The sequence below is a fragment of the Chlamydotis macqueenii genome, chromosome 12, assembly GCF_036417535.1.
Source record: "Chlamydotis macqueenii isolate bChlMac1 chromosome 12, bChlMac1.mat, whole genome shotgun sequence".
Lineage (NCBI taxonomy): Eukaryota > Metazoa > Chordata > Aves > Otidiformes > Otididae > Chlamydotis > Chlamydotis macqueenii.
In genome coordinates this window covers 21,980,526-22,005,657 of record NC_141567.1, presented here as the reverse complement: position 1 = coordinate 22,005,657, position 25,132 = coordinate 21,980,526, and the positions used below count along the sequence as shown (strand labels likewise).

At 39.0% G+C, this 25,132-nt stretch overlaps 1 protein-coding gene across 2 annotated transcripts in view; it reads right to left on the bottom strand.

Moving 5' to 3' along the window:
- Positions 1-25,132, bottom strand: part of ADAM10 (ADAM metallopeptidase domain 10) — a 52,272-nt gene that overhangs the window by 3,441 nt on the left and 23,699 nt on the right. For both annotated transcript variants that reach the window (XM_086757681.1, XM_086757682.1), the window contains exons 3-14: positions 23,565-23,683; positions 20,094-20,252; positions 11,778-11,881; positions 10,190-10,339; positions 8,935-9,027; positions 8,141-8,324; positions 6,122-6,285; positions 4,336-4,519; positions 3,423-3,573; positions 1,955-2,138; positions 699-807; positions 190-410 (exon numbers count right to left, since the gene is read on the bottom strand). In XM_086757681.1, the coding sequence (XP_086613807.1) occupies positions 190-410; positions 699-807; positions 1,955-2,138; positions 3,423-3,573; positions 4,336-4,519; positions 6,122-6,285; positions 8,141-8,324; positions 8,935-9,027; positions 10,190-10,339; positions 11,778-11,881; positions 20,094-20,252; positions 23,565-23,683 (1,822 nt within the window). The remainder of the gene's footprint in view (positions 1-189; positions 411-698; positions 808-1,954; positions 2,139-3,422; positions 3,574-4,335; positions 4,520-6,121; positions 6,286-8,140; positions 8,325-8,934; positions 9,028-10,189; positions 10,340-11,777; positions 11,882-20,093; positions 20,253-23,564; positions 23,684-25,132) is intronic.

Here is a 25,132-nt window from a genome sequence, read left to right as displayed (position 1 = left end):
CATTCCCTTCAACCTGTCTAACTTATCTTGCTGCGCTCAAGGTGCTTATAGAAAAACCAGGAAGCCAAAGACTGACTATACTTCAAAGAATGCTGAAGTACTGTATCTATACAGCACCACTTACCAACTACAAATAGTCATTAACAAGAAAATTTTACGTTAGACCAGCAAGATTTAAAAAATACTTACCACAATCCATTCTGCAATATTTTCATATAGCTCCGGATTAAAAATGGCTTTCTTTAACCTAGCCAGAGGGCCATCAGCATCCACTAGCCGACACCTCATGAACACATCACAGTAGCCTTTGAAATCGTTACAAGGAGAGCCAGGTTGCAAAGTCACCGTCTTACGACCAAAGTGTTTCTCCCACTGGTTAGAGCCCGTACTTGCACAAGTAGCTGGGTCCACTGAAAGGTGAACACAAATCAGGTTAATCGACCCATTATTGTGTTAAAACATACGTGCGTAATGTTCAGCTGTTCAAAATGCTTTTGAAACATTTCAAGTTTCTATTTATCTCTAAAAAACCAAAATATATCGCATTTTTCCTACAAAACGCAATGTCTATCTGAAATTAGGTATGAACAAAATCGCAGTACGCTCTCAAGTTAACAAAAACTAAAATACAAACACCATGAGAAGATTCCACAGATACCTGCTGCTGTATTTATTCTGACAGTTCAGACAAATCTTACTTTTTCTCATGCAGCAGACATGACACAGCTCTCTGTCGTCCTTGCCATCTGAGCTAGCACACGTACACTCCTCCAAGTCGTACTTCTCGCAGATAGAGCCAGCACATTGCTGGTGGAGACAAAAGCACCAGAAGACAAAAATCAATTCCACTTTTAAGCACACTGACATTAGGAAAGATATTAATTTTTAATAGCTGGAAGCATAATCGCAGGCCTAAAGATGCTGATCAATAAAAATAATAGCCTGGAGTTCTTCTAAAGCTTATAAACCCAAAAATTTACTACAGCTGCTCAATTGCAGTGTTTAGGCTTATTTGATAAATTTTTTAAAGGTGATTTACCCTATTTTATTTTTTAACACTGTATCTTCTTTTAGGCCCTCAGAGTACCCTGCAAAACACTCACAACACTGCAATTCACACTGAAACACGATTATTGAAAATCGTGCTTAGGAAAATAAATCAAAAGCACGTCTTCAGAAATATTTTCTCTCAGAAAATAATAATAAAAATTAATGGCAGGAAAGACTCTTTTTTTAATTCCATTGTGGGAGGACCCTTCAAATTCAAATTAAAAAAAAAAAAAAGTGTGTTTATAATCTTGTTTCAAAATCAAGTAACTACACAAAGACAATTCCTCTATCTTTAAGATTACTCTAAATTAGCTGAAAAATTATTACAAGTAGTGTCATTTGATTATAAACCTGGACTGTGGAAAACAGACTTACAGAAACACAGGTAGCTTTTTAAGAGGATGACTTCTCCTTGTTTCTGCTGCCAAGTAAATATAGAGCGATTTATAAGAAGTGTCCCATCAATAATTCACAGCCACTGCCACAGACTCTTTAACCCAGGACACTAATGGCAGCTCAGAGCCATTCTCTACGCCTGCACATCTGCGTTAAGGGGCACGTGGGTGGAGGAAGTGTATATTTTCATTAAACCAAATTCAGCATGTATCGGTAACATATCTCATTTCTTAAGGCAACAAAATTACTTGACTAAGACTGAAACCAAAAACCTTTAAATTGAACTTTCTCAAATAGTAAAGACAGCTTGATATTTCTTACCCGCTTCTTAATATTTGGTGTCCCTTCACAGTTATTTTGTTTGAAACCAATAAATAAAACATTTTTATTGAAAGAGAGAGTGATCTGGCACTCTTCCCCTGTACCTACTGAAACCGTATCACTTCATAATTCAGCGCCTCACAATAAACAACTGCAGCTGCTTATGGTTGTAAAAAACCCAACGCACCCCATTTATGCAAACTTGCGTTTGCCTGTTGCAATCCGTGAAGTTTTGTTTCGGCTCCGACGCCGGACAGAGAGCGCTGACACCATTACACATTCCTTCTTTTGCACAGTCGGAATCGTTTCGACACTTGTCTGTCCTCAGCTTGAAAGTGCACTGCGCAGTACAGCAGGGGCCCTGGCTAGGGCTGGGAAGAAATAGAAAACACAGATGTAAAGAAAAAGCAGGAAGGATTCATCTTGAAACCTACTCAAATACTCAACGGATTTCTGATTTTTGCTAAGTCAAGTGTGAATTGAAAATATTTCTTTTGTCCCTTAAGGTAACAAAAGGTTACCGAACTGAATGTGGATTTCTTAGTCGCTGACAACCAATTAAACTATTTGCATTATATTAGAAAAACAGTACAAGCACTTTTTAGATTAAAATATACAGACAATAACAGCATTTCCAAGTTTGCATATATAAAACTTCAAGTAGCAAGTTGGCAAAATTAATTCAGGATCAATCCATTTGTTTGATAGTACCAGTTTCAATGTAATAAATAAATCAAAATTTATCTAGCACTGATTAACATCTGTTAAGACTTTTTTTCTACTTTCTGCAGCCAGACCACTTCCACTGTTTAAATAAACAAGAAAAGGGAAGGAGACAGGTCACATCTTATATCAGAATATATTTTCTCTTCATCTTTGGCTAAAAGTCTAACCAGATGTTAGGCTTATGTCTGTCTCTAGAGAGGAACAAAAGCTCACCCTTTCATGTGAAAAAAAATCCACTTAAGTTTTCAGATGAGGTTAAAATTTAACACGTATCTTAAGTCACGGAACTAAAAGATAGAAGTTGACTGACTTCACTATAAGTCTTATGATCTTTACAAGTTCCTCTTTATAAATCACTGTGTACACAACACTGCCAAGATACTAGGTGACTTAAAAACATTGTTTAATTTAATTTAATTTCTAAAACAAGCATTAAAAAAAAAATTAAAAAAAAAATCAACTATATCCTTCAGTCATCTTCTATTTAGGTAATGCCGCAGAAACGGCGCTAGGATAGGATCAGATTTCATAATATCCTCCATTATCCTTTGGACAAGTAATACTTTCCTGTACCTGTTGTAAAAACAGCATCATCCTGGTCGTGTTTTTCTGAATCGTACAGTTTTTGCAAGGCTTCTGCACAACACATTTCCAATAAAGATACCGGAAGTATTACGATACGTTAGCATTGATACAGCCCAGGGCCACATTACGTTTTTTTCAAAAGCTAGACAACGGTTACTTAATGGAAAGCCAGCTACAATTAGCACCAAGAATTCCACAGCATAACTGCACCTATGAAATTCTCACTCGCTGTATAAGGCATTTTAAACAAAAACACTTTAAGAACAAGGCAGGTAAACAGATTTGGATTCTAAAATCCCAATTCCAGCTGTCAGTGAAGCCCCTGTAACGGACATGCACAATACCTGCATTGTTTGCCTGGTCTTAATTTGCACTTTTTATCTTCTGGTTGGTTTGCATCGTAACAGCAGTCATCCTTACACTGGTCGCTGTATCCACAGTCACACTGCTCTCCCTGTTCAACCAGTCCGTTACCGCAGATGGGCTGACCGGACTCTGCAAAATGCCAGTATATTTACATACAAAGCAGCACAAAGACCATGCAAATAGACTTGCAAACGTTAAGAGGGACTTGCAACAGCATCCAGCTAATCATGACTGAAGACGCCTGGTCACCGTGGACTTCAGACTCCAGCTCAAGCCAATTTGCATTAATGCTTGCTACCCAGCTTAGTCATTCCTGTAACTCACAGAATTTTAAGCCTCTGAGTAAAAGGTTTCTGCGGATAACGGTGGGAGTTTCTTGTATGGACAGGAAACCAACAGTGATAAGAGGCAGTTTTCTGGAGCAGCACCCTCCTCCTCCTTGAACAGAGTCTGAGGACCTGAGGGCTGATGGTACCAGGGTGAACTACTCCTACTGCTCCAAAATCCAAACCTGCTGGCTGCACGATCTCACCAAATTTGTGAGGGCTCACACATCACAGACTCTAGAAAGAAAATTATTGCAAAATCCTTTTTTTTTTCTTTTTTCTTTTTTTTTTTAAATGTTTAAATGGGATTTCCTGTATTTTAATTTGTGCTCCTTACCTCTTGTCCTTTCACTGGGCATGACTGAAAACAGTCTGGCACTGTTATCTTTACTTCCTCCCACCAAGCATTTATAAAGAGACACAAGAGGCCTCCCCCCACCCAGCCTTCTCCTCCTCAGACTCCACTGTCACAGCCCTCACAGCCTCTCCCCATCTTTTTCAGATGCTCCAATCCCTGAATAGCAATAGTTTAGCCATTCTGCTTCCAGGATGACTAAATACATACCAACAAAGCAATTATTTCTCTTTTTCTCAAGAACTTGGCTGATATTTCGAATGCTACAGATAGAGAACTTGTTGTTGTTAAGTTTGTCCCCAGATGTAGCTCTTGCATACATGATATAATTGCCATTTTCTTTCTGTCCCAAGTTCTTGGACTCTCCTGGAGTGCACTCCATTCCAGAATCATGCTGCAAAACAAGTATTTAAAAACTATTTCTATCAAAACAGCTTCTGTAATGTCTTGCTATCTTTTTGTATATGTGCAATAGTAACCTGATTTGGTAACCGTAGCATGTTGAGAATAAAAGGTTCATAAAAACAAAACACCATCTTAGACTCTAGGATTTCTCAGAATACAGTGAGTATACAGAAAACAAAGGCGGGGGGGGGGGGGTGGCTGTTTGTTTTTGTGTTTTTTTTTTCCCCCAGACACAGTAGCAAGTATCTAATTTCTTTAGTTTTAGTTTATTTGCATTCTTGGTAACGTAAACCCCAAGCACACATCCTGCAATGAATACTAGCTCAAAGAAGTAGCCATCTTCTAAAAAGAGTGGCTTTACTTATAAGTATTCTGTGGAATAAAAGCAGGAGGAGTGGACTGACACCGCAGTCCATTCCTCTGGCTTGTTTTGAGGGAGGAAGAGCACAGAAGTCTGCTTCCGCCAGGCAGTGACTAGAGCGACACCATACCCAGCAGCAGGAACGAGACGCACTGCAGGCTGGCGTACAAGAAATCCGCAGCCTCCAAAAGAAGCAGGTACATTTTACAACTTTCAACATAGCTGTGAGAATTACATCATTTGTTATAGTTTGGCAGAACCAAACACATACTTCCACGTTTCCCTGGATCAAATGAAACTTAGAGTAAGATTAAAAGAACCATCTTTCAGGCTGATCCAAAAGACGTTTCACTGGTGGGACTGGTTTTTCGGTTTCATACGCTCGTATTTTCAGTTAGACTTGGAAAGCTTGTTCCCACTCAGAGCAGCGCTATTAAGGATTTTCTCAAAGCACATGAAGAAAGCATTCACACGTGAACATCTGCTTTGGAAGAACTTGTCATTCCTGTCATATCTTCATTTCATTTTACTTCCAAGAGCAGAAAGCCTATACACTTCAGTTTTAAAATGAAAATAAAAACCTGAAACCAGGAAACTTTGTTCTCATCTCCAGCAAAACCAAAAGCCTTATGCTTTCAGGTTGCCAGAAAACAAATCATGTCCCTAAATGACTGGCACACAACTTTTCTCTAAGATGTTGTTCTTGGTATCTTAATCCTCTCCCTAAATGACTGGCACACAACTTTTCTCTAATATGTTGTTCTTGGTATCTTAATCCTCTCCACAATTTTCTTAGATAAACTCGTAAGTATGAATAATTGAAGATAAAAAAGAGCCAGTTCTATCTTCACTTGTTGAATAAAGTATCACCTTAATCAATTTTGCATTGATCCTTCCTCCTCTCTACAATAAACTGAAATACATTCAGAAGATGTGTGCGACCTTAGTTTTCAATAAAAAACAGGGAAGTTTTTAGGGAATAATAATATAGGCCCTTTATAACAGACTGAACTGGTAGAAGAACAACCGACACAACCCACTGTTGCACCAGTGCTGTCAAATACTCATCAGAGGGGCGTAGTTTGGCAATCTGGTTTTTGTCTGTATACAAGGTGCATGCACATTGTCAGGATCTTATTTTCCTTGTTAGTCAGAAGTCAAAGCTCCCTTCCCAAATCACGCACTTCAAAATGGGTGAAAGCGAGTTAACGGACGAACAGCAATACTCACAGGCGAACCAAAGTTATGCCCAACCTCATGAGCAAAAGTGATGTGAGAAACCTTGGGAGGAACGTGCGAGCCATAGTTCTGAACAGTGATGATTCCAGTGTTCAAAGACTTCTTCTTCCCATCAGAATACAGCTTGCTCTTCTCACATATTCCACCAGAGCTCCCTGGGTTTAGACAAAGGTACAACAGTTAGCCGTTTAAGAAAAGAACTACTGTGTGACTTTTCCAGTGACCTTTACAACAAGGAACAGCTCGCCTCCTCAGGGGATGCTTAGGGACTAAAAGTTCTTCTGTGTAATTAATACTAACCTGGCTTTGGAAGTAGATTAGATTTCCCCACACTAATGCTCTCAGCCTTGAACGCAGCCATTCACACAAGCAGTTAGCTGGTTTAGAGCAGCTATTAAGAGCTCTTTTGGGCTTTCACTGCACCCACAAGCCCCGATTTCATCATACCTGCAGTACAAGAATAGCAGGGTGCACCATCCAGTGCAGGTAGCCTTCATCTACATCCCATTTGGATTCCACTAAACAAACCCAAACCCACAGTAAAGCCACAGCAGATCCTCTCTCATAGCAAGAGCATTTATTAAAAAAAGCCCAAGATTAGCTGTATATCCTTGTCAGCAAAAGTGACTCATTTTTCCACTGTACACACTGAACCTGAAACTGCTTTCGATGTGTGGGTTAATCACATCCATGTTTAGAAGGCCAACAATCAAGTGCATCACACTTACTGTTTGGAAAAGTCTCAAAATTGTGACCTCAATTTCACCGAATTTTTCCATAACTTGAGTTTGTACTGAGGCATTATCACTGTTCTAAAATTCAGCTATTCTATTGCAAACATAAATGGTGTCTAAAAAACACTCAAAAAGTTTTGAAGTAAAATTTCATTTTAGTGAAATTTCCCTTCTAACCTATGTCAGTATGTGCGTTAAGGATGAAAATCTCTCAAAGCAACTTAATTTTTCTCAATTAAATTTTGTTTTGGAAGCAGCTCCAGTACTCTACAACCAACATGTGCTTTAGAGGAAAGTACAGCAGTAACCAAAGTAGGGTTATCGTGTATAGCTACATCTCATGAACGTTTTAATGTTGCTTCCACAATTACTCCAATTCTGTTAAAGCTCTTGATGATGATCTCATAAAAGCATCCAGTCTCTTGCAAAGTCTCATAGAATCAGTCTGTTATTCTTCAGCCTAATTCCCTATTATACTGAAATCACTCAAGGGGAAAAAACATGGGAAGACTGTTCCTTCTGAATTTCTGATTTTGATTTCTGTGACAGTTTCCACAATTTGGAATTTGTGCTGAGCTACAATTAAAGAATTTGTATTTACTCAAAGACCATAAACTTTCAAGTATATCATTTTATAAAACTAATATATCCTAGAAAACTAACACATTCAGGGCAAACACCTTGAGATGCTATATGCATGAAGACCATTTTTTACATCAAGAGACATACCTCAGACCCAAAATACACACCTAGATTGAAACTCATGAGAAGCAGTTCAAGAAGAGTCGCACAACAATTATTCAGGTATCTCCCAGAACAAGATCTCACTGATCTTACTTTATTTAAAAAAAAAAAAAAAAAAAAAATTGCTTCCACTACTACCTAGAAAACCTAAGGATCCTGCAGTGTAGTTCTACAAAATTCAAACTGCATAGCTGTAAGCTCTGTCTATATATAGCTTGCTGCTTCTGTCACTTTACTGGTCACTCATATCTGTCATCGTAAAATGCCATCCTTGGTCTAAAAAAAAAAAAAAAAAAAAAAAAAAAGTTTTTCTTTATTGTTCCAGTCTTGCTCATCAGAAAGACAGCGAGACTAATTGAAGTGACACTCGATAGGCTGCTTATATTTAAAAAAAAAATCAAACCATACCTAACTAAAATTGTGAAACAATTATGAAATTTTTGTCTGTTTACTGTCAATTCAAATGACAGTTTCAACCCTTCTTCTTTGTACCTACCTACAATACTTCATCTCAGTGTTTGGATATAATTACCTGAAGGGGCTCCAACCCAAGCCAGACCAAGGACTCCATCATCAAAATCACGGTCTGTAAACACATAGGCCAAGCAATAATCATCATGATTCTGTTCTGAGTTCAGTTCCAGAAACTTTTCCACACCAATGTTAGGAAATCTGAAGGGATTGGAAGAGTCCCTCTCATCTACAGTTGTGTTAATCTAAAAGTAAATTGAAACAAACTGTAAGACATAATTCACTTTCACTTGACTTGTAAACACCAGCTGAGGAGCTTTCTGCTGTCAATACATTTTTATGTTAAATAGTTAAAGATGTTGCTGAAGATTCATCGGCCATGATAAATTACCACCCCAATATTCGGAAAGTCAAGTTCTACGATAAATAAAAAACTGCTTTTGTATAGTAAATCTCCACTCTTACTTCTTTTTCCTTTCCATCTGTACCCAAAAATCTGTATTTATCCTCTCAAACCATTGCTTTTAGAAGGAACTTTAAACTTGGATAGCCATTATGTAGTTTAGTATTAAAGTTCTTGGAGAGCAATACAGCCTGTTCGCCGCACAGTCGACACTGCTGAAACGTAAGAAGTTGATTCCTATAAAAACTGACTAGAGCTTCATAACAGAAGTAGCGGGCTTTTGACAACAAACACTAAAGCCAACCAAATAAATGGGTCAGGGAACCATTTACTACAGAGACATTTGCATTACAAAATTACTAACAATAAGTGGTTACAAGTGAACATCAACAGGACTTTTGAAAAGTGCAGCCTCCAGGCAATATGAGTGAAGCATTTCCAATATAACTTACTCGTATTCGTTTCACCATGAAGCTGATGTTACGGATTCCTGAGAAATCTGTTGACTGGTAAATTGTGTCAATCGCTTTAACGTGGCTGGATATCTGTCAAAAACAAAAGTATCTACAGTTCAAAGATCTACGCACTACGCTATAGCTAATCTTAAACAGCAACAGCAAGGTCTGTACTTTTACACACGAGATATTGTGCCATATGAACACTAACAGGCCTTTTTAATGAAACGCTGATGGGAAATAATGGAAATAAATCACTACATACCCTAGTATCTGCATTACCACTATGTCAGATAGCGGCAAAGTATTTTGCCATTTGCTTTTTTTTTTTAATATAGAATTCTACCGACTATTCAGATATCTGTTTGTGACATTAATTCGATTTATGGCTACAATAAGATAAGTACTGTAGTTAAAATTGTATTCAAAGCACTTTATTGCTTTTTTAAGAAAAAAATTACTTGTTACAGCATTCTCCTTTCATTTCTGGTAGGAAAAAATGGATCATTTGCCTTTTCCAAGAGCGCATAGAAATTCTGACTCATTGAAAATCTGATTTTCAAGGGTGACTTCAGAGCTTTGGAAAACGTTACTCAAATTGAACTGGGCATGTATGGTGTGACAAATAAGTAGTAAAAGTCAGATTTGCATCTGGCACTGAAACTTCAGACTTCAACAGAAGTATGTTAACATACTAGTTATATTTTAGGCAAATGATCAGAAGAAACCTCCAACGTTTTCCAGTTAATAGTAGAAATTGACAAATGAAACATATCTGCCTTTAGCTGCCACCGCGTTTTTAACCTCCCACTACACATCAGACACTACAGCAACAGCTCCCAGTGTCACTAGCGCAGAGCGTTTTGAGGTAAAATGTCAGTGGAAGGCTAGGCAAGCGTTAACGCAGACACTTGGCAGGCTGTCAAACAGACTAGAACTCTCCAGCAAGTATTACTTTTCCGAGTAAGAACTGAGAAAAGTCACACTGTAAGTCTTGCTCAGAGATGGCAAACAAAGCACAGCTGCCATTACTAACTACAGGAAGCACAGGTGCCCAGGACTTTTGTCACAGATACATGGCATCTTTTTTGTGAAACAAAAAACCCTGTTCCAATAGGGTCAGGATCACTGTAACAAATGAAACAAGACATTCTAAAGTAAGCAAGCAATAATATAAATTTCATGTAATTTAATAGTGTATCAGAAATACACAACTAGAAGTATATTATTTTAAGAAAGGGTTTGGAAATACCTGTGCAATTACAGCCTCCCTTGTTCCATAATGCTTGTAGAAGAGATGATCGGTCTGAATATACAGCTGACACGTATTTTTTTCAGCCTGAGTGGCACGCTTCTTTCTTAAAAGCTGTGGACCATTGTTCTTAGGCTCTTCAAAAGGCTTCTACATACACACAGGAAACAAGTATTAATTGTTTAGACCTACATGCTGCACCAGATTACCTAAAAATAGCAATGGATTTTCCTAAACATACTCCGCTAACACAAACAGATTTCATTGTTTTTCTTTAACCCACAAGCTTTCATGAATCTTTAATCAAATTAAGCATGTTATAGCCAGTTTTCAAGTATGCCATCTATTTTTAATAATATCTCAAACCCTTCTGCGCATTTCATTTTGTATTACAAAAGGCAGTCAATGCAAAATAGATTTTTTCATTCATGCGATCTTTGGCATTTTTTCTTCTTCATAATCCTTCTCCAACATGAACAAACAGTTTGTAAATTAGAAAAAACAGTGCTGTAGGAACTCCAATGCACCCTCCCTGACACAGGTTATTTCACACTGTAATTACCTTACTCAGCTAACTCAGCAAACAGAAATACTTCAGCACTTCAGTAGGGAACAAGTGCTGCACTAAACATGAACTTGAAATAACGCTCATCAGTCAGAGCAGTATCTGCTACCACATCTGCCTTATGGTATTCACCGGCTCCTGGCCCACTCTCTCCATCAATTTTTACAAGTACATTTTTGGGAAAGTATGTTATTGCTACCAACAGCGACTTCTGTAATGCTGTTGATCATCTCTGGAGTCACAATGAAAATAAACTTCAAGTTGCTGCTGCTATTTAACAAACTATGTTGCCCAGTTTTGTTGGTATATATTTAACCGACACCACAAAATGACGCCAAAACTTGAAACAGCTCAGAACATAGCCAATACTAGGAGAAATAAATCTACTGTTAGAAGATGTTGAAAAAAAAAAAAAAATCTAATTTTATGACAAGCGGTGCAAACCTGAAGGCAAAAAACCTGCAGGATTCTAGAGGTACGCAAGCCCCTTCCGTAGCCCACACACCTCCTCTTACGTGTAACCTGTAGAATGCTGTGACCCCTTCCTTCCACCTTTCAGCATCGCTAGCAGGGCCCTGCCACTCATATTGCTTCATTTATCACGGCAAGCACTCCGATATCACAAGGGTGTTACATTAACATAACCTGAAAATCTAAAAGTTATTACTCTTCAAGGACCAATATATTACTTAGAGATCAAGGGACCTCGAAACTCTTCCTTCACAACTGCAATAAAGTATATTCCTCAGCTCAAGCTTCATCTCCACAGCTTCTCAAATTCCAGTTGTTGAGGAATTTGAGCTCACGTAGGATTCATTAAGACTACAAGCTAGCACATCTGTGCTGTAGAAGCAATAAGAAAAATAATTTAGAAAAATTATGTTAATATTGCTAGAGGTTTCTTCTTAAGTACCTCACAATGCAGAGGGATGGTGACTGATCAGAAGTAAGAGACAACACACAAGAAACAGGAAGTTATTACACTGATTTTTAATCAACAGAATCCATTAGCCTGTGTTGTACCTCTGTTGCTGGTTCTTCTACCCCAGTCATCTGGTACTTCCGCATTCTTTCAAATACGGCGTGATCCGCACAACCTCCCTGCGGTCCGTATTTATGTGGATACTCTAGAAGGAGGAAGGCCAGGTTGAGTTTTCAGATTCCAAGAACCAGTGCAGAATACAGCTGTATCACTCAGACTTACTCAGTTTGTGTCCAGTGCTGCTCACGTGGTTTGAGGGAAGCACTCTAAGAGTCAAGCTTTATGCAGCTGTCTTTTTTTAACCACACATTTCTACCAGATCTTTAGTTTTACAAAGAGAACAAAGCTGGCAATTGCTTTTAGCATTGTTTTCTTACAGACAGTAAAAGAAAATATGATGAGCAATGTCTAAGATAAGAATGAGAGCTATTATTCACACATCTGTACCTATCAGCTGGAACTAACAGCAGCCTTAAAAAAAAAAAACAAACAAAAAAATGAACTCCCAATGGAAAATTTTTAAGAGATCAAGTATACTGCTTGGATAACAGAAGTGTTTTTTATTCTACTTGGTAAACAAAAACTAAGAAACCTTGCTAACATTCTTAGAGGATTCTATTACTTTATTAATCTTCCACGGAGTATTTGAAAACCTTTATATTACACAACTTAATACATACCAGTACATAAGAACTGAAACTCTAATGATCCTTGGTTTCAAACTCAACTCTACGATTCTAAACTTATGAGTTTGCTAGCAATTTTATCAACAAGCCGACATGCACGATTTCCATTCTGGAAAGTAAACAATAAAATTAAGGATGAGAGATGAGTGTGCATATGTATAGATGCGTGTGTGTGGATTTAAAACGTACAGAATTACAGATTACGAAATTTACAGATATATTTAAAACTTAAAGGCAAAGTAAAACAAGACTTAAGAGAACCATTTTCATCACTTTCTTACTCTAGTTGACTCTTTAAATTTTACCCACTACAGTTTTGGTTTTACACATCAGTTAACCGTGCTGGAGGTCCGAACGAGCTCCGTGAGAATCTCATACAGCTGCCTGCTTAACGCGTGTCAGTGCAGATTTCACTGCGCCTGCGAACGCATGTCAGACACGGATGGTTAGGTTTTGACTGTTCCTACCTATTGGAGATCTGTACGCAACTGGTACTTGCGGAAGTTTCCTCTGGAGATCAGAAGTACTGAAGGGAAGAGGTCTTGCCCCTTTAATTTCTCTGCAGATTGGATCCCACTAGAAATTGGCATCCCAGTAAGAGATAAGGGAGTACAGACTATGGGAGCCACAACTGTGAATACTTAAGGAACCACTCTCTGTAGGGCAAACCACAGTTTCACCATCTTCTCAACAGGGTGCAGGTTTTGTCAGAAACCAGTAAACTTTACCAAGGTTTGCTGTCTTTTGGGAGCTGTTGGTGTGTTGGGGTTCTTTGTTCGGGGATTTGTTTGGGGTTTTTTTGTTGTTTTTATTTTTTAAGAAAGTGTGAAGATCCAGAATCACAGAGCAAATGGAACAGAGACACAGAAGCTGATTTACAAAGCTGGCACTGAGGACCTGATGTCCACATTATGTGCATTTCAGGGGATTCTACCCTGGACTAGCTATAGTCTGGCTCTGTGCAGTCAAAGCCCGCTAGCAGCTGGAGCGCAGTACGTCCACTCCTGGAGTACGCACTCATCTGACAGCTGCCTTGAATTATCCTTGATTCCCATACCTGTTTCCTGCAGTCACACTGTAAGATACTGCTAAACTATTTCAATATACAAGCCCAACTTACTTCAGATTTTCTCCCTGAATCATTAAGCTCTCAACTTCCTATTTCAAGCATTAAAATCTAGGGGAAAAAGAAATAGCAAACAGGAATAAAATACTCATATCCTTATCATACAGCTAAAGTTTAGTTCTGAAAAAAAACCAAATAATTGAATGTGACTTTATGCTCCAAAACACCCAAAGACCGGATTCAGCAGACCCACTGATAAGGCCCATTAAAAGGACTGATAAAGAAATAAAAGGAGTTTTCCAACTTTCACTCCTCTCAATCACACATCTTTACAATCATTTCAAGAGGGCATGTTTAAAACTAGTTTTTAAAAACTACTTAATGACAAATGAGGCTAACTTAAATAGTTAAGTTCCCCCTCCCCAAAATTGGGTCCTTTTCCAGGTACAAAGTATTTAACTGCAACCGTAAACTTTGCTGAGTGGGAAAAGTGACAAGAACCAGATTTAAGAAACACATTTCCTGGCAAAGAAAGTTTCGGTCTAAGAGATACTGAAAGATTACAGTTGAGTGCAAACAGTTATTCATTATCTCATTAGCAAATTTATTTTATCTACTGTAAAGCTATCCAAGTACAGTATTGTATTTCAAAACTTATTTCCACTCTGAATTTTAGAGAAACTGCCCCAGCATACAACAAAATCACGTTGTCTTTGGTCAACCTTACGCCTGCTCGGTTTTTTCGTGTTTGCCAATGAGATTATTAGCAAAATCTCGATACTGTGTGGGAGGTAATTTGTTTGGATTCTAATAAGGTTTAAATTAAAAGGAAAAAACCTTTTGAGAGGTAACTACAATGAATGTGCAGTACTTAGGTTTTTGACAAAATCCTATACTTCTGAAGGAACTGGTATTTTCCTTTCACTACTTTCAGAAGTGTTCATGAATTACTGTTATTAGAACCTTCTAAGTTTATTCAATGATTTTCTGCATTTGGACAATGCTGCCGCGCCATCAGCACTCTTCATCTACAATCCTAACTGTAAAGCAACTCCTACGGGTGGTCACTGCAGGAAGGCGCGGAAATTAACTGGAACCGCGACTGCACAGCATATTGTGCAGCAGCACAAAGTGCCACTTTCTGCTATCACCACACTTCTATTCAGCCTCCGTGGCATTACAATTGACAGAACAGCACCAGAAATAAACGCTCTCAGTGCATTACACAAAATAAGCAGTTTTTTCGTATCTTGTTTCCCAAAGAGGTTAGGAAATCCTTTAATAGGCTTTTAATACTGACTGCCTACGATTCAAACCAATATTTCTCACTTCAAAAGTAATAATCTCACAGTAAACACTTTAAAAGCATGACAGTTAAAATTATAAAGAACTGAACATGAAGCAGCCTGCAAGAGCAATTGCCAAGGTTTTGCAAGCGCGCTGGAAAAGCCAAAACCCCAGAGACAGATGTGACTGCCCCCTGCTAACCACAGGAGGCGGGTAATACAGGATAGGTCACTTTGGAACCATCTCTTGTTTACAGAGAAAGCTTTCTTTCGATAAATGTTACCCCCAAGCAGTGCCATGAAGGCACCGTTCCCTTTTCATCTTTTGAGACTCCCTATCTCCACCATCCCAGTTCCATTTCTGGAGCTAAGCAGAGCTACACAGTGTCAGATGACTTGGACACTTTTTGACCCACATCATAAAAGCCTCATCCACGCTCCTGTGCTGCTTTCAAAGGCTCTGCGAGGAACAGCCTTCTGCCAACACCCTGTGAAGGGATCAAGAGAAAGCACATGCCTTCAGCATGAAATAACTGCTTGCAGTGAATGCAGAGCTGAGGGAAACCTAGAAGCCTACCTTCCATCAGATCTACAAAAGAAGAGTTTAATTGCAAGATCAATTCTCTAACTAGAGAAAACCCTCAGGCAAAACAAATACTTCCATTTTCCCTTACCATATTGTCCAGTTGCCCATTTTCCACTTTCAATTTTTGTACATCCTGACAGGATGTTCAAAAACAGTAACCAATAATAGTAGCAATAACAATAATAAACCTAAAAGCAAAAAAAAAAATCTTGTCATTTCATACTTTCTGACAACAAGATCTTACTCCAGCTAGATGGGAGATCATTATTAATGATCTTGTACACCAAATGCTCAAAGTAAGAATTTTTATCCTTTTAAAAAAGGCACTGCCTACCACAAAGAGATTCCTGATCACATGAATTTTTTTCTTCTACTTGTTAGTAAGTAGTACGATCTGTTAAGCATTTAGGTTAACTACCTAATGGATATGAGGGCCACAAAGATGATGAGAGGGTTGGAGCAGCTCTGCTGTGAGGCCAGGCTGAGAGAGCTGGGGCTGTTCAGCCTGGAGAAGAGGAGGCTCCAGGGAGACCTTAGAGCGGCCTTCCAGTACCTAAAGGGGGCTGCAGGAAAGGTGGGGAGAGGCTGTTCAGCAGGGCCTGGTGTGACAGGATGAGGGGTGATGGTTTTAAAATAGAGGGAGGTAGATTTAGATTGGATATTAGGAAAAAAAATTTTACAATGCGAGTTGTAGAGCACTGTCCCAGGTTGCCCAGAGAGGTGGTGGATGCCCCATCCCTGGAAACATTCCAGGCCAGGTTGGCCGGGGCTCTGAGCAACCTGATGTGGTTGGGGATGTCCCTGCTCCTGGCAGGAGGGTTGGACTGGATGGGCTTTGAAGGGCCCTTCCAACTCTAACGATTCTATGATATTCGATTTAGGTGTCTGGGGCAAGGATATGAGATCAAATTTCCATGAAAAATTATGAAAATTCAGCAGCCATGGAGATTTGCCCAATACTAGCAAAAACAATAGTGTCAGAGCAAAACTCCAATTTAAGCAAGTACAAAAAAAAATCCTCATTACAGATTTCATTCTAAGCGGTTTGTCACACTGTGCTCCCATGATAACTGCCCAGCAGACCTCCGTTATTAAACTGACAACCACAATGGGAAAAAAAGAAACCGAGTTCTCACTAAAAATACATCGTTTGCAACGGTCAGTTCATTCAGAAGACAGGGCTTTGCAAGATTACAAAACACTTTGCTTTCTATTCTCAGTCATACTGCTCTTCCAAGACCATAAAGACAAGTAAATGACACTCATCTGCCTACAGGTCTGAACGGGATTTTCCTGTTTGCTGTTGATCTGAGGAAATACCACACTTGTATTTTACAGTAGGAACTCAGGGAGACGTTTGAAGCATATAAGATTTAAATAAAGTAAATATAGTTCCAATGAAATCTAAACTGTTAAAGCAAAGTTTTAAAAATATTTAATGAAAATAGCATTTTGCATCTTTCTAGCACTAAATTACAAGAGAGTTTCATCAAGAGTGTTTTAGAAACTAACATGAGTTGAATGAGTTTTTGAGTCCTGAATAGAAAGTTGCCTTCCACTGCCCACCACATCCACTGTAACAGACAAAAGCTGCCTTATAAAGTGACAATGTAACTCCCATTTATTAAAAAAAAAAAAAATCTTTTGTTTAACTACTGAATAAGAACTCATTGAGATGCTAATAATATGTTGCATTGTGGTTTCTGAAAAGCGCTAAAAAGCATATTGTTGCAAAAGGCTGAAACATGGGTGACCAAAAAATATCCCAAGTGAAAGCACAGATGACTTCTTCCCTAGTCTCCCGAGTCAGAATTGCGAGCATTTTTGTCGTCTTTGTCCTGTGTAAGACACCAGTGGTTTGACTATTTCACAAGTCAGCTTCACATTAGAGCAGTAACAACAGATTTGCATGCTTGTTTTTATTTTTAAAGCTACTGTAAAGCCTTGCTTTTTTTAGTTGTTGGGGTTTTTTTGAAGCTGCTGTTCAATGCCAAAATAGCTCTCATGAAAGACAAAAAGAAATTTTATCCTCAAAAGCACTATTCAGAAAGTGACAGAGGCAGTTGGATACCTCAGACATTTCAGCCCACAGGAATCGTAGAGGCACCCAGGCTACCAATGGAAAAGTTGCGCCATGCAGTCAGAAAGCACGCGCATCAGGCTCTGCGCCGACAGCGGCCCACGGGAGCGGCACGTTTCCCCGCAGCGCTGCTCAGGACGAGCTATTTTCAACGGCGCTGAGCGAGCGGCAGAGTTGGCTCACTTGGCGATGTGGAAGCCATACTGTACTGCTGGAATAGGCTTAGACAATCCCCTCCGATAATCTGATCCTGTTTCTAACTGATGGGTTTGATGCACTAGGCTCAAGAGAAAAAACAGTGTAAGCCAACATACCAGCACCTGAATAAAAAAAAAAAAAAAAAAATCCTGCTGCTACTCACTTTAATAAGACATTAATATGAACCAATTTAATAATTAGCTTTTTCCAGCTCTCAAACAATCCATTTACTCCTCCCAGAGACCACTTCTGAAAACAGCAATACTAACTTGCATAAAATCAAATCAGCTGCTTCTTTAAGGTACAGTGCTGTTTCTGTCATTAGTTGATAACAGTGAGAAGGGTATTTTTAGTCACCCACTATTTACAGCAGAAGGAACTGGGACATGAGACAATCTTCCTGCTCGTCTCGCCCCTTGGAAACTGGGCAAATCACTTTCCTGCCTTATGTTCCTTCACTCTCCTCCTCCCCCTGTTTTCTACAACAGGCTTAATAAAGCGCTTTGTAAAGCGGACAGTGACTTGTTGACAGGAAGCGCTACGGAAGTGGTAGTCCAGCATTCCCACTACCAAGCAGTGAATGGAACTGGTTGGTGAGACCGATAAAACATACCAAAGAACTCAGAAGTACGTGCAAATTATTCACAGAAATGTTGTTATAAAAGACATCCAGGCTTTTAAAATTTTTTTTATTACTTTCCTCCCACTACTCCTCTGTTACACTGCAATACTCCAACAGCGGCTAGGCGGGCAAACCGCCTTCCCAGACTTTCACCTGCAATGCTCAGCAGAACTGGAAATCAAACGCATGCTGCAGCTTTGCTTTGGGAATAGAAAGCAGAACATGGAACGCTATCCTATAAAGTTACTTTATTCTCAAATACGGGTCTTGTAAGCACCAGGAAGATATACATTTCGTCAGTCAGAACGCCAAGGTAGCTCACAACGTACACAAAATTCAACAACTGCATTCATTCAGCAGCTTTTTAAAATTATGCAGCTTCTATTTGATTTTGGGTTAGTAATCGTATTTACAGAACGAGATGATAGGAAAGACAAACATATCTGCTGGCTCACAGCAATTTTAACATACTCAAAGACAGCACACACACTGCCACCGAATGTAAAACACAGCTGTACTCCAGAAGCTTTATTCAATTAGAAACAATAAACAAAGTTTGCTGAGTTTGTAGCAGAGAAAAATCATTTCTCTTCACTGCACTCATGCAAGAGAAGCAACCAGAGAGTATTATGCAATAACCCTGTGTTTTTCACTGGCTTACAGCACAGACGAAATGATATATATATGTTTAATATATAAAGCCAAATCACAACTAGAAATTTTCCTCATCTATCTTACTGGTTTTGACATTTCTTTTGACAGTACAGTTTCATTATGACAGACTCTAAAAAAGATTTATGCATATAGCATCATGAGAGTGGTTCCAGTAATTCCTAGCCATCTAACCCAAAACTCTTCATCCAATTCTAAACGAAATTTCAAACTCAGGTCTTCTAGGATTTGCACAATGGCCTGACTGGACTAGTTTTTAAATTAAATTACAGCTTAAAATAAATTTTTAAGCAAGACTGAAGTCCTACAAAAAATTAGCTTGCAACACACAACTTGTTAGCTTCATTAACCAAAAGTAATCTTAACGTGACTTTCTGCCAACATCTACTCGGAAGGACTGAAACTTCCAATCACAACTTTATTGCACTATTTTTGGGGTTCAGCATGAAGTTACTTAAACATCAACAAAACCGATTTTTATTACAGCTCAAGACTGATCATACATTAAAAGGCAGGCAGACTGCAGCACAACCCTGATGCATCAGTTCTGAAGAGGTAGAAGTGTTCCACGGCACCTTCTCATCCTTCGGGGCATTTACAACTACAGTTAGACTTCTGTGGCTATACTTTTCAAGTTCAAGTAGCGTTCCGCGCACACTTCCATCAGCTACTGTGTAAAATGGGACATACTGGGCATCACCACATCTTCTAAAGAGCTCTCTGAAGGCATCTGTGACCTACATGTACAGGAGAAGCTTTGATTTCCAAGTAGCAGCTTCACTAGACGTAGGTAAATGCTTGGTGACTTGAACTTCAATTATCCTTTATTTTGCATATCCCCAGGAAGAACAAACATACAGAGCATCTTAAGAATGCATTTTTCAAAAGAAACACGTATCCATTGAGTAGAAAATACACTGCTGATACACTTAAGCCTGACTGCTAAGGATTTCTTAAAGTGGCAGAACAAGGAAGACTCACTTTGGTTTGCCATAAATTTCTTTCACACCATAACCGCATATGGATCACTTCAGGACAGCATGATTCACAGCATCATACGCAAGCTGAAGTCTCATCTGATGCTTACAAATGGCTTACAGTTTTTGATATTTAATTAAAAAAAAAATTATTTCATCTGTACCGCAAAATGGAAGTACTCACTGATATCATCTTCATGATACATGACGGAGTGGAACGGAAGAGTTTTGTCCTTAATATATCTCTCTGCTGGCTCAATATAAAAGGTCCCACCATGAGTTTGGATGAATCCTTCAAATTTTCCATCAATAACAGACCCATGGCTAAGACTTCCCTGCTCACCTGTTAAGGGAAAAAGTGCATTAGCTTTTTTTTTTTATATCTTTCAAAAAGCTTTCAGTCCTGTGCAAATTTCAACATACAGTCTACCCACGGGATTAAGCAGACAATGCTAAAGTATGATAGTTGCATAAATAACCTGATTGTGTATCAATTCCCAATGGCTAAAAACCTGTATGAATTACACAGTAATAGGATTCTGGATAACAGCAGCAAGACATTCTTGCATGAAGTTTGTGTCTGAATTTTTAAGACCGAGATTATTCAAGAGTAAGACAGTTACCCCAAAGTCATAGTTACTAAGCTGAATAGCTTCCTAATCAGGTGTATAAATGACATCTTTCAAAAGCACCTAATGAAGAACTCAACTCTGTGTTTTAAAGCTGTGACATATACAGCGTGTAATCCTATATCCAAGCCCTTTTTTATACAATTATTTATTTAAAATATATATATATAAAATGAGAGTGTGTACTGAACTTTGAAAGCTTTCAAAGGAAGACTTCCCTATATTCAAGACACTCATTTTTCTCTTCAAGCACAAGGCTCTTGAAGCTGTAGCTAGGTTTAAATGTGGGATGGAGTGAATTTGTATTTGAAATGGTCACAAGCTGGAAAAGTACAACTGTCAAAGTTTAATCATCAATAGCTGCAACATGCAGCATCCCCAACAAGTCTCTTCCATAAAATGGATGAAAGATTACTAAAAAAAGAAATGTTTGTACGCTCCTCTGCTGAGGAGGGTTCAGAACCACACTATCAAATTCTCAGAACTGTACTCAGAATTAGCACTAATTTCTAATTAACAAGTATCAAGAATTTTATAAAGCCCATGCACAGTCCTGAAATTTGGCAAAAGTATCTGAAGACATGCCATACAACTCTTAAGAGAGCACTAAAAAGTAGAAATGGGCTTTGCAGAACAATAGTTTTAATATATTTGTATGTGAATCCAGATTTACTTCCAGTAGAATGTGCATTAATATCCTGGAGTTTAAGCCACGTATCTTTGGAAAATTTCAGAGTACTTGGAAGGAAGACTCAATCTGAATGGAAATCAAGAACAAACGGCAAAACAGTTTATTTACTCAACTCTAACTACGTTCATAATCTTCATGACAAGTACAAACTTGAGTCAAAGGAGAAAGATAAAGAGGACTACAAGGAAATGTAAAGTAAGCCCAGTGAGTAGGTTCCTGTGGATCCTTTAGCCTCATCCCTCAGCAACAAGGAAAGAACCAAGAGCTCTTTGGAAGTAATTCCACAATGTAAGAAAAAAAATGCAACAAAAGATCCCCCACACCTTAAAAGCCCTCTGACCTACTTAAACATTGTGGTTTAGCCCTAGCCACCACACAGTCGCTCGCTCACCCTCCCCACCAGGATGGGGAAAAGAACTGGGAAGAAAGGAAGACTTATGGGTTGAGATGAAGACAGTTTACTAGAACAGCAACGGAAAATGACAAAAATAACAGAACCAATGCACAATTTCTCACCACTTAGTGTCCCAATCACTGATACAGCTCATCCTGAGCAAGGAGCCCCCTCCCAGGCAACCCCCACTGACATACTGAGCATGATGTTTATGGCATGGAACACTCTTTGGCCAGTTTGGGTCAACTGTTCTGGCTGCATCCCTCTCAGCTTCCTGCACAGCAGCAAAATGTGGGAAGCCAGACAACATCCTTGGTGTTATTAGCAACAAATCAGTGTTTTTATCCATCCTGCTGAAACCAGGACATTAAGTCAACAGGTAAACTGGTCTACCTAGACACAAAGTGCTACGCATGGATTCCTTTCAGTTCAAGAGAGTCACTTCAAGACTGTAGGACATGTGTTCCTCAGGAGTCTGTGTTGGGCGCAGACCTGTTCAACATCTTTGTCAGGACACGGACAGTGGGATAGAGTGCACCCTCAGCAAGTTCGCCAATGACACCAAGCTGTGTGGTGCCATCGACACGCTGGAGGGAAGGGATGGCATCCAGAGGGATCTGGACAGGCCGGGGAGGTGGGGCCAACATAAACCTCATTAAATTCAACCAGGCCAAGTGCAAGGTCCTGCATGCGGGTCAGTGCAATCCCAGGCACAAATACAGGCTGGGCGGAGAATGGATGGAGAGCAGCCCTGAGGAGAAGGACTTGGGAGTGCTCGTGGACGAGAAGCTCAACATGAGCAGACAATGTGCACTTGTAGCCCAGAAAGCCGACTGCATCAAGAGGAGCGTGGCCAGCAGGTCGAAGGCGGGGATTCTCACCCTGGTGAGACCCCACCTGGAGTACTGTGTCCAGTTCTGGAGCTCCCAACACAAAAAGGACATGGACCAGTTGGAGAGGGTCCAAAGGAGGGCCACAAAGATGATCAGAGGGCTGGAGCAGCTCTCCTATAGGGGCAGGCTGAAGAGAGTTGGGGCTGTTCAGCCTGGAGAAGAGGAGGCTCCAGGGAGACCTTAGAGTAGTCTTCCAGTGCCTAAAGGGGGCTGCAGGAAAGATGAGGAGAGACTCTTCAGTAGGGCCTGTTGTGACAGGACAAGGGGCAATGATTTCAAAGCAGAGGGAGGTAGATTCAGATTAGATATTAGGAAGAATTTTTTTACACTGAGGGTGGCGGAGCACTGGCCCAGGTTGCCCAGAGAGGCGGTGGGTACCCCATCCCTGGAAACATTCCAGGCCAGGTTGGACGGAGCTCTAAGCAACCTGATCTGGTTGGAGATGTCCCTGCTCCTGGCAGGGGGGTTGGACTGGATGGGCTTTGAAGGTCCCTGCCAACCCAAACCATTCTGTGATTCTACGGCATTACTAACAAAGACCTTTAGGAAGCAGTTAGACTCCTTTCAGAAGCAGACTGTATAAAGAGGGACAGAGTAAGCCTTCATCCTTCTTTTCATCCACTTTTAATTCCTTAATTCTTCATTTTTAATCAATTTTATCTTTTGTATTTCCTGAAATCTTTTATATTACCTTTAATGACAGTAGCTCTATGTTCCTTAAATTCCTTTAAGGTAAGAACAGTACCTGATTCTTTTTTTTAATGTAGACAGCATTTTCCTTTTTTTTTTTTAATGCAGACTTTAGTGAAGAGTATGTTCATAAACTGAGCTGAACTTCAAGCTCTATGGATATGAAAATTACTAGGTAAAATAGTAGTTTCTTAAGTGTGACTGTTATAGGAGAATAAAAGCAGACGAAGTTTTGATGCATTATTAAAGTTTAATAATGAAGATAACTCGATCATACATTTATTTTGTGCATGCACTGTTAAAACTCCTCCTGTTTAAAATGACTATACTTTAATCCATTTGAAAGCATTGTACTTACCATAAATGTGTCCAGTGTAAATATGGGAGGTATCATAATCGATTACTTGGTTTGACATTTCTACTTTGAAGTCATCACTAAAGAGAGACATATCTCTCTTCATTCGAAGGTTGAAGTGTCTAGAGTCAATAAAACAAGACGGTAAATTGCATTTGAGCTTTATTACAGGAGCATTCAGCAAAGCACTTCTAATCAACATTTTTGTGCAAACAATTTGCAGATCCTGTAAAATTCATCTACAGAAAATGTTTATACTGTACAAGAATTAGACCACAGCCTAGAAGGATATTCCTAAGCAATGTTATTTACTTGCTTTTGATACAAGCAGCTAAATCTACAAGATTTAAGCCAGAAAACAGTTAGACTTAAATGCAGAAATCTAAAATGCTGACTTGGACTACACACTTGTTCCCATTCCTCCAGAAGACACAGATGTACCTTAAAGGGAAAAAGGAACTATTTCACAGCACTGTGAAGCAGAAGTAAAAACAACTACCAGATTATTTTACTTTTATCAGCAACATTTAAATGATATAAATGAAATGTAGGTGAGCTAATTACTGTTTTAGCTGAAACTCAAAAAACAAGACAGGCAACATTTAACAAAGAAAAATCTTTAATCTGGTAGAGTTACACACATGACTATGCAAACAACTTACTCATTGAACAATCTTGCTCAAATTACAACGTTACATTCTTTGATGCAAATCCTACTGCTAATCTTTTTATGAAACATAATATATTTTCTTTGTACAAACCCAAATGTTTGGTTCAGTTATGTCAAACAACGTAACTGAAGTGTTTTTAAATGCCTGACATTATATGAATTTGTACCTGTGACAACCATTAGCTTGCCCCAGAATTTCATTTGGTGTTCTCTTAAATTTTGTATAAACACACTGCAAATACAGACCAGTGAAGTTGTTGAAACTTCAGCCATTCCAATTTTACTCTTGATTTTCTTCCTACAGTTTTGCCTTTATGCACAATCACAAAATTGAAGGGATAGTATAGTTATGTCACCAATTTGTTACACAAAAAGTAACTCTGATAAGTTGACTACCTCTATGTCAGAGTCTTCATCTAAAAAACTGTGACGAGTCTGTCAGTACACACGGTATACTAATGACAGAGCTGACTTGCCATAGTGAAAGCTAGTTTCCATTTCTGCTGACAAAAAAAAATAACCAAAACAACTAAGCACCAGTGTAAAGCTGTGTAAATCTAGTTCTTTTTCAGTACAGCTGAAGCATATACAAAATATATCTTCAGCCTTCACTTGCACATTAAATAACATAACATTACAGTTATAAGTATTTTGAAACATGTGTTAAGATGCAAAATTCAAGATCAAAAGAAAAAAAGCCATGCCTACACTTAAAACCTGGTAAGGGCTCTAGGGACTCGTGTTTACTATTCTGTAACGCAAACAGTATTTCACAAACAAGCTATCTTTATTTATTATTGTCGCCACAGTGTTCATAAAGCTTCAAAGCCAGTGCCCTCCTCTGGTGATGGGCAGAGGGATCTACTACAAGGTTATGAAATCCTGAGGCGGGGCTGGCAGA